Source organism: Chenopodium quinoa, unplaced genomic scaffold (assembly GCF_001683475.1).
Source record: "Chenopodium quinoa cultivar QQ74 unplaced genomic scaffold, ASM168347v1, whole genome shotgun sequence".
Taxonomy (NCBI): Eukaryota; Viridiplantae; Streptophyta; class Magnoliopsida; order Caryophyllales; family Amaranthaceae; genus Chenopodium; species Chenopodium quinoa.
The window spans coordinates 2,332,576-2,341,309 of record NW_018744284.1 but is presented as its reverse complement, the minus strand read 5'-3'; the positions used below and the strand labels follow the sequence as shown (position 1 = coordinate 2,341,309).

General features: G+C 38.4%; 1 protein-coding gene and 1 long non-coding RNA gene across 14 annotated transcripts; both read right to left on the bottom strand.

Annotated features, from left to right (window-relative positions):
- Window positions 1-708: 708 nt before the first annotated feature.
- Window positions 709-4,731, bottom strand: LOC110694985. 11 transcript variants are annotated; one of them, XR_002506014.1, is made up of 8 exons: window positions 4,683-4,731; window positions 4,409-4,519; window positions 4,136-4,300; window positions 3,282-3,510; window positions 1,606-2,880; window positions 1,381-1,521; window positions 1,222-1,299; window positions 709-1,138 (listed from the first exon to the last, which is right to left on the bottom strand). It is a non-coding gene; the product is annotated as an uncharacterized LOC110694985 (long non-coding RNA). The 11 variants fall into 11 exon arrangements; XR_002506012.1 differs by having other exon boundaries at window positions 1,613-2,880; XR_002506013.1 differs by having other exon boundaries at window positions 1,381-2,305; window positions 2,382-2,880.
- A 99-nt stretch (window positions 4,732-4,830) lies between these two features.
- LOC110694984 lies at window positions 4,831-7,191 on the bottom strand. Of its 3 annotated transcripts, none has more exons than XM_021872174.1 (7): window positions 6,917-7,191; window positions 6,485-6,584; window positions 6,329-6,406; window positions 5,561-6,244; window positions 5,339-5,479; window positions 5,191-5,265; window positions 4,831-5,107 (listed from the first exon to the last, which is right to left on the bottom strand). In XM_021872174.1, exons 2-6 carry the CDS (start codon window positions 6,521-6,523, stop codon window positions 5,221-5,223), a joined length of 987 nt encoding a protein of 328 aa, XP_021727866.1. In that variant the 5' UTR covers window positions 6,524-6,584; window positions 6,917-7,191; the 3' UTR covers window positions 4,831-5,107; window positions 5,191-5,220. The 3 variants fall into 3 exon arrangements, with proteins under 3 accessions (XP_021727866.1, XP_021727865.1, XP_021727867.1); XM_021872173.1 differs by having other exon boundaries at window positions 7,007-7,190; XM_021872175.1 differs by lacking the exon at window positions 6,917-7,191 and having other exon boundaries at window positions 6,346-6,406; window positions 6,485-6,536.
- Window positions 7,192-8,734: the final 1,543 nt, after the last annotated feature.

Genomic DNA, 8,734 nt, shown 5'->3' with positions numbered 1-8,734 from the left:
GCCCCGATTCGGGGAAACGAATCTTTGAGAGGTCAATTAGGGGCCCATCCCCCCCTCTAGGCTTTGGGTGAGGAGTAGGCACCCGGTCTTTGGTGGGCTTCTTTACTGAAGCCCTCTTGGCCGACAACCCCTTGCTGGAACCAGCTGACTTTTTGATGATGTCGGTGATTTCCCCTTTGAAGCTACTCATGAGGTTCATGAGCTCATCTCTGGTGACGGGGGCCGACCCCTCCGCCGCCTGGGTTTGTCCGGTATGCTTGCCGCCTGGGTTGTTGGGGCAAGCCTTGTCTAGACCTCGTTCCCTTCTTTCTTTAGAACGAGTGCGCCTGGAGCGGAAAGACCCGTCTGGGGCCATATAGGTTTCGACATTGCAGTCGTCCCCACTTCCGCTTTCATGATCAGTGTGGACCTCAGGGTCAGCCGTGGGCCGGCTGCCCTCTGCGTTTGGTACATTTTCAGATGCCATCCAAGTGGTACTCTCCCCACAGACGACGCCAAATGTTTCGGGGGTTTCTAAGGTGTCCTACGGGAGAGTTACATCACCGGTAATGTACGTCTGACTTCTGTACCTGCAAAACCACGAAACTCCGGTTGGGTGGAGTTTCGCCTCCGACGGTCAAGTTAGAATAACTTCGGATGAAATTACGTGCAGAAGGTAAATTGATTCTCTCGGATTCCGGGAAATTCCGCAATTAATATTGCTCGGGATTTTTGTGTATATTTTCTGAATATCAATAAATGAGGTAGATTCCTCTATTTATAGCAGATGGGTATGCTCCCCCATAGGGGGTACGATGCCACGTGGCATCCAGTGGTTGGATGCCCATGGTGCAATGGGGGATGACACGTGTCAGATCCCCATAGGTCCACGTGTCCAGGGTAACTTTTACCCTAAACAACAGCCGCTTCATATAAATGGTTACACTTAATGCTAGTCTGACAAATGTTTCTCTACCCACCATTTATAAATTGATTGTATATAAGACTAGATCACCAAAATTGTTTTGCTAGCGATAGTTTCGTAGCTTGTGACATCTGATTCTGCACATACATGATTGCTGACAAAACAAGGGATTCCCACGCCTCTGATCCGCCTTAGCTTCGGGGCTTGAATTATGTAATATGTCTCCTCGTTATCCTGCAAAAATAAAAAGAAAAAATCTTCTCTGAAACATCACAAAACTATATTCACTCAACCCATGGTTATTGTAATGTACACACCTGACAGCCTATCAAACTCGGACCACTACTATCTCTAGCCTCCTTAGGATAATTCTCTCTATACGCAACATCTATCATCTACATATGACATTAACCTGCATAAATACATATGCCATGACATTGTAAAACAGTAGCCACATTGCAAAGCACTATACTTACCCCGAGCTTGCCAAAGACCCCAGTTATAGAGTGATGATCAAGCCTAGCAACACAACTAATCTCTTGTATATTCCAGACCTTCAGCCTAGGAAATACACCCCAACGTGACGACACCTTATTCAGCCGGTCCAAGTACATAACCTAATAAAATGTACAATTTATATTCATTAAAAGAATTTTGAACACTAAACAGTATAAGTTATAACCAGCTTCAAACAATTAAACCTCTTACTACAAAAAATAAGAAGCACCCTCCAGATCCTCCAGCAAAACCGTTGGCATAAAACTGCCGAGCAAATGTTGATACACTACCTAACAACTTTGCCACAGCCAACCCGCACTAGTCATAATCCAGGCACTCCTGGGCACAAGTTAACGCTGGAACAAGATCCGCCGACAGTCTTGGGGATTATGTTGGGCATAGCACCATGTACAAAGACAATAAGAGGAATAAAGTCTTGAATTCGACTTCCTCATCAGCTAACCATTCACCCTCAATTCTTTCCATCAAACTAGAATTGACAGATATACCCTTAGTAATGTACACCCGATCTTCATATCTACTGCACCTGGTTTTCCATGATTAGCAATATTTTCTTAATAATGCTTCAACCTTGTCTTTCAATTCAGGGGTCATGTTTTTCTTTGTCGGAACTGTCTTCCCACCATTTGGGATTCCAAGCACCCAATACACTTGATTTGCAGACAAACTAAATTCTTCCCCATCTGGAGATATTAGAATCTTACTAACAGGATCAATACGAGTCAGCAACCAGTAGGCTAATTGCCTTGGCAATTGCATGCCTAACGAAGCAAGATGCAATAGGCCCCCAAATCCCATTTCAGATACCCATCTCTTACGTCTTACATCAAACTTTTGGCAAATTCTACCAAATGACTCTATATGGCATGTCAAATTTGGTGCCTGCACAAAGTGTGACATCAAAAATCTATAGGGCATTTCAGTATGTTCAATAACTTTACCAAATCTCAACAAATACCTTACAGCTACCCCTAGAAAAATGTTTCAATACTTCACCCTTTGCTTTCACTGCCCCACCAACAGTCAAGTAATTATCCTAAAAAATAATCAACAAATCGAATGTAATTAAAGTTTACCAATTACTATCAGCTAAGCTCATCTATACCTTAAAAACCTCTAGATATAGTGGTCCAAGCTTCACCATCCTCACACCCTTTTCATAAAACAGTTAGCTATTAAAAGGCAATTACCTATGTTCGATAAGCTAACTTAAATAATCATGTATGGAGCATACCCTGCTCATCATTATGCCTTTTCCTTTTTGTATACCTACCTAGTTCCTATAGTAGCAAGTGTAAATTTTTCATAACACATTACCACTCCATATATCAAAGTAAATTCACTCTAACTAAAAACAAACACAGGAAGTTATTACCAACTCAAGATGAACACAAGAACAATCTTCCTGTACGTGACCTATAGCTCCAATTATGCACATAAACCTACCATACCTGCAACTTTGGCCAAAAATAAATATATCACCACCATGATAAATTCCAATTCAGTCCTAAAAAAAGAAGTAATGCAAACAATTATTGTGAAAACCAATTACCCCAACAAAGCTTGGCTGATCAAAATTCGAACCCAATTAATTTGAAACCAATTAACACGACAAGCCCTAACTACAAGGGGGAAAATTAATCAGATTCAGACAAAGGCAAATTATCCGATAAAGCCGTAACTAATTGACTAATTAATCTCACCCCCAGATTCAATATTCATTCAATTATCAAATTCAACTCAAACCCTAACTTATTGGCTAAATAATAAACTCCCATTAACATATGCAGCATCCTTTTCCAGAATCAAATAAACAGTAACAATATATTTTCTAAATCCTTAAATTTAAGAAACTTACCCCAAATAAGTGCCCGATATTCTTCCTACTGCTTCCGCAACCTAATACGTCTACTAACTGTGCAACATCATTGATGGGTTCAAGGATAATGACCAGCTCCAAGACTAGAAAAAGAAGGGAAGGCCATGGTCAAAAGGGTCGAACACTAATGGTGTAGATATTGACCAGCTCCAATGGTGTAGTTATTACCCAGCTCCAAAAGGTGAGAACTCGAACAGGGAGAGAGACACTATTGACAATTAAAAAGGCGAATGACAAATATTAATTGAAGAGAGAGAAAGTAAGATGAATTTGACCATAACAGCGTCTTGCCCCTTGTTACAGTCACAACTACCCTGACTTTTTGAGATAAAAGTACTGGCTTGCCCCTTGAAAAACGTTTGTTGTATTTCATTGTTATAAACATGAATTTGCCCCTTGATAAAATTACAGGTAATTTGTGAGCAATTTATTGTACAACATTCTATTGGATTAGACAACTAACCATATAACGACATAAAATCCAATATATAACCCGTACAATACATAACATTTGACTAGTCTAACTATACTTGTAATAGTGATACAAAGATATAGAGTTTACCAGTAACCCGACTACAATATGACAATGGATTATGAACTTATTTAAAGTTGAGTACTTGTAAATAGGGGAAAATTTTTTAGGAGGTGATATTTTTCACAATCAGCATATTCCTTGTTAAGTGGCACAGTGTTAAGCCTTTCATGCACGTCATGTGGATTTCATCCTCCATCTATTTTGGTAATAAAACTTGTATTAATATAACAACAATGGACGTTCAATTAAATGGGGTAAATGTAAGCAACACTATCATAACAAGTACAAATGTCCTTACTATTTTTTAGTTATGCTTTAGGGTCGTTGACGAAGAATCTACCACAGAAAAAAGATATTCTGCAGGAATTGCAAATTTAACTACAACACATATGCGAAACATGACTGGAGGCGTATCTGAAATACCAACTTCACTAGATGATCCAACAACATCATCCTGGTGCAACTGAAAAGAAACAAAATTATTTTAAAGGTAGGAATAACCTAGTCACCACAATAAACTCATTTGTAAGTACAACACAGTGAAAAGCAGACACACATTAATTTTCCATACCTCAGAAACAAGACCCAGCACTTGGGAAGTCAAATTCTCCATGAACCCCAATATGGACAACTTGGTAACTGGGAAAGATTACACTCCACCTCTGAAGGACAATACTTCTCGCTGCATGAGAGGATATGTTTATGCGTCAAAAAAGTATTTGAAATAGTGATAAATGTACAAATGTATCAAGTCCATCTTAAGACCTGATCATATGACAATTATAAGTACTGTAATTCAACTCATTACACCAATCAAAAGAACTTTATCAATCGTAGAATATTACCATTGACGTAAGCGATTTAAGCCGCAGCAGGGTATCCACTGATCCACCTATAACAAAATTTGATATTTTTAGCAAATTTTGAAATTTAAGTCCAAGAACAATGGGACATGGTCAAGTACAGTTTGGAAATTGAAATGTAACACCTGCCTTTGAAAGTCATTCCAGTGAGGTCCATAATTTACTCCCCCTGCCATACTAGACAATGGGCCATTTTGAATGGTCTCAAACAGTAACTCAGAAACAATGATAGGGTTGAATATTTGGTTCTTTTTCCTCTTCACAGGTCTGGAGTCCTCTAAGTCATGAGCTTTGTTATTTGCTTTGGTTTTGTAATACACCACGTTTGGCTGGTGCACACTTTTTTTGGGGGGACCGCGTCGTGGCCGCCGTTTGGTATTGTATGGCACATAACAATCAGCAGCATCCTAAGATGGAACCAAGGACATAAACATCTACTATCCACCAATTAAGATTAGTAAGAGACATCCAAATGGATAGCTTGACTTACATGCAATCTACAAACAGGTCCTTTAGTGTCTCAGGCTTCCTTCGGATGACCCTCACCATATGCAACATCCAACAACTGTGATATGGAAAACCAGTTAAGGACAGTAAACATAGTTGAATAATTATATGAAATAGATAGTAGTACAAACCCCTAGTTTGCCAAAATCTCCACCGGTTTCCAACCGATCTTCCTTGCTGGCTATCCAAATATGTTTCATGTCCCACACCTTGACTCTCGGGAAAATGCCCCGCCTCAAGGGATCTCTACGCAATCCGTCCAAGTATAAAATCTATTACAGAAGCAGAGTTACTACAGTTAGTTTCACAGAATACAACATAAAAAAAACAAAACTAGTTTCAAAATTATTTACCACAATGAATATTAGACATCCGCCACAACCTCCAGCATACCCTTTACGGTAAAACCGGCGAGCAAATGAGACCACACTGTCCAGCAACTTCACCAACACCAGTTCGCACCCATCATACTCCATCGTGACCATTGCACAAGACAATGTAGGGATAAGATCAGAGGCAAGCCTAGGAGAGTGCGTTGGACATAGCACCATCTCCAAAACAACTAAAAGGAATACAGTCTTGAACTCCTCCTCATCATCATCTTGCCAAGAACCTTCTAACCTATCTAGTATAGTTGAATTCACTGGAATCCCATTTAAAGTGTATACCCTACCCACTTTTATTACTCTTGTCTCCCAAGATTTCCTGTATTTTAATTGAATCCACTGAACTTTTTCCTTCATTTCTTTCGTAATGTTTTTCCACGTTGGTATTTCCTTACCACCATTAGGAATTCCCAAAACCCAATGAACTTGATTAGTAAAGAGCTTAAGAAGCCTTCCATCCGGACTCCTTAACACCTTACCAAATGGATCAATGCGTGTCATTAACCAATAGGCCAACTGCCTAGGTAGGTGCACGTCAACAAGATTTAACAAAGATCCAAACCCCATTTCCCTAACCCAACGTTGTCGTTGCTCATCAAATGATTGACAAATCCTCCCAAAACTTTCAATACGACAGTTCATATTGGGTGCCTGAGTTTGAGATATGCTTATTTAGATAGCATATAATGTGATAATATGTAATATAAATGACAATAGGAACAGCATAATAGTTACCCTCCTTTCAGACTTACCAAGTTCCATAAGAACTTGGCCTTTGGCCTTGACAACGCCTCCAGCGCTCAAATTATCATCCTATAGGTTCATTTATTATTAAAAATAACTCCAACACCAACAAAACTTTGACATACAGACTTTGAAGGGACTGCTTACCTTAAACAGATCAGGAAAATTTGATGCTTGATCATTCATCCCAGATGTAACAACACCTAATAAATTGATGTTTGACCCTTCACCACAGAATTATCAACACCTAATAACCGGACAAAAGAAATGTGATCATCATTTATCACCTATGGATTAAACACAACAGAATTATAACAACAATCATTTCATTCATTATGCAGTTCCTGAATAATATGTTACACAACTCTAAAACTAGAGCGACAGTATCTTATCAGCCTAGAAGTTTTAAAAACATTTTAATTACCCTAACCTTAGCTACAACACTTCAGAACAAAAATCATACTCCAACATTTTTCTTGAACAATTTCATCAGCATAACTATAAAACATTATGAAACTAACACTGTATTTCAACAAGTACATGCTAATAAAGTAAAATGCTCGAGTTATAAAACCTTACATTCATAAATTATATTTCAACAAGTAAAGAAACTAGATTTTGGCACAATTAAACATCACTGGGATGAAGTATAAAGTGTCGAGTACTTGCATCAACATGACTTCGATAGCTTGAAGAACCATTTGATGTTGCTGATTCGAATTCTTCACAAAATGAATCCAGTCGGATTAGTTTTTTTAATTCAATCGTCGTCAATTGAATTCATCTACAGACAATTGCAAACCCTAACTGTACTAAAACGGGAATACAAAACTTTGGTTAACGACCCTTTACCCCAAGTTAACCCCAGTCCAATTCTCTTGACTCATTTACCCTTACTTTTGAAGGGGAAGTGACCTTTATGGCCCTTGAGTAACAATCCATGTTACTCAAGTTGAGTAACTTGGATTTCTCCATATTTATGTTATGTTATTTCAAATTGTTTCCCATGAATTAATCTTGTAAAATATATATATATATATATATATATATATAATATATATATATATATATATATATATATATATATATATTATCACCATTGTTCTTAAAAGTTGTTATTGTTGCAGTCTTAAGATCTACAAAATTCTAAAGACTATATAACTATCAATTAAATAGTGATCTTTTTATTTATAATTTAACTTAAATGTCAAATCTAATCATATAATTGATATATAATGCTAAACTTTTAGCCAGGCCACAAGACGACACTTGGCGTTCTAACTTTTCGCCAACGTTTCAACTTTTTGCCAAGTGTCGCGCCACGTTGGCGACAAATAACATTCTTTTGACACGTAGGATATTTGAATATATTTTTGAATAAAAAAAGTTGGATAGATTTAGATGGACTTTGTAGGATAAAAAAGTTAATTTGGATAGATTTTTAGGATAAAATGGTTAGTTTAGAGTTTTATTTCAATAAAATACCAATATTTAAATTATAATTTTATTCAAACAAAAATATTAGGCTATAAGATTTATAACTCTCTTTAGTTATGATATAAATTTATTTTTTATATCATAATTTTTTTGAAGCGAAGTAAATGGTTTAAAACGTACAACAATCATTTATAATATATTCTAATCGATTGAAATAAAATACTTCACAATCTAATATGATTCTATTATTGTATGTAGACCCGTCAATTGGGTCGGGTCACGGGTCATTTTGAGTCGAGTTGATTAGGGGATTTTGCTCCCACCAATTGGAATGCGCCACGTGGGCCAATCAGGTCCTGCCAAGTGTCCCCCAGATGGAACTGTCAGGGCATGCCACGTGGCACACGCTTATTCGTCCACCTTGGACCTGTTATGTCATGACACGTGGCATACTCCATGCCTAATGGAGAAACCGGCCACCCAGGCCCAACTTCCGAGGGAAGCCCAATCAGCCCTAGGTTAACCTAAACCTAGGATTGGCACGTTTCCCAAGGTTATAAATACCTCCCTTAATCCTCATTAAGGGGGGATTACAGAAAAAACACATTGATTACACACAGAGTTACATGCTGATTACGCTAAAAACTCACATTAAACACTCTCACCTAGAGAGACCCAATCACTTTAATTTCCGCATTAATTACTCCTTAATCAAGTACTAACTTGACCGTTGGAGGCGGAGCTCCCACCACCAGGAGTCTCTGTTGTTTTGCAGGTACAGGCGTCCGGTTCCAGTCTCGGAATTGTAACTCTCCCGCAGGACATCAGAAAACCCCGAAACATTTGGCGCCGTCTGTGGGGAGAGTACTTCTGAGATGGCATCCAAGTCTGTACCGACTCCTGAAGAGAGGCGTCCCCTAGACGACCCTCAAGTTTAGTCGGACCACGATACTGAGGATG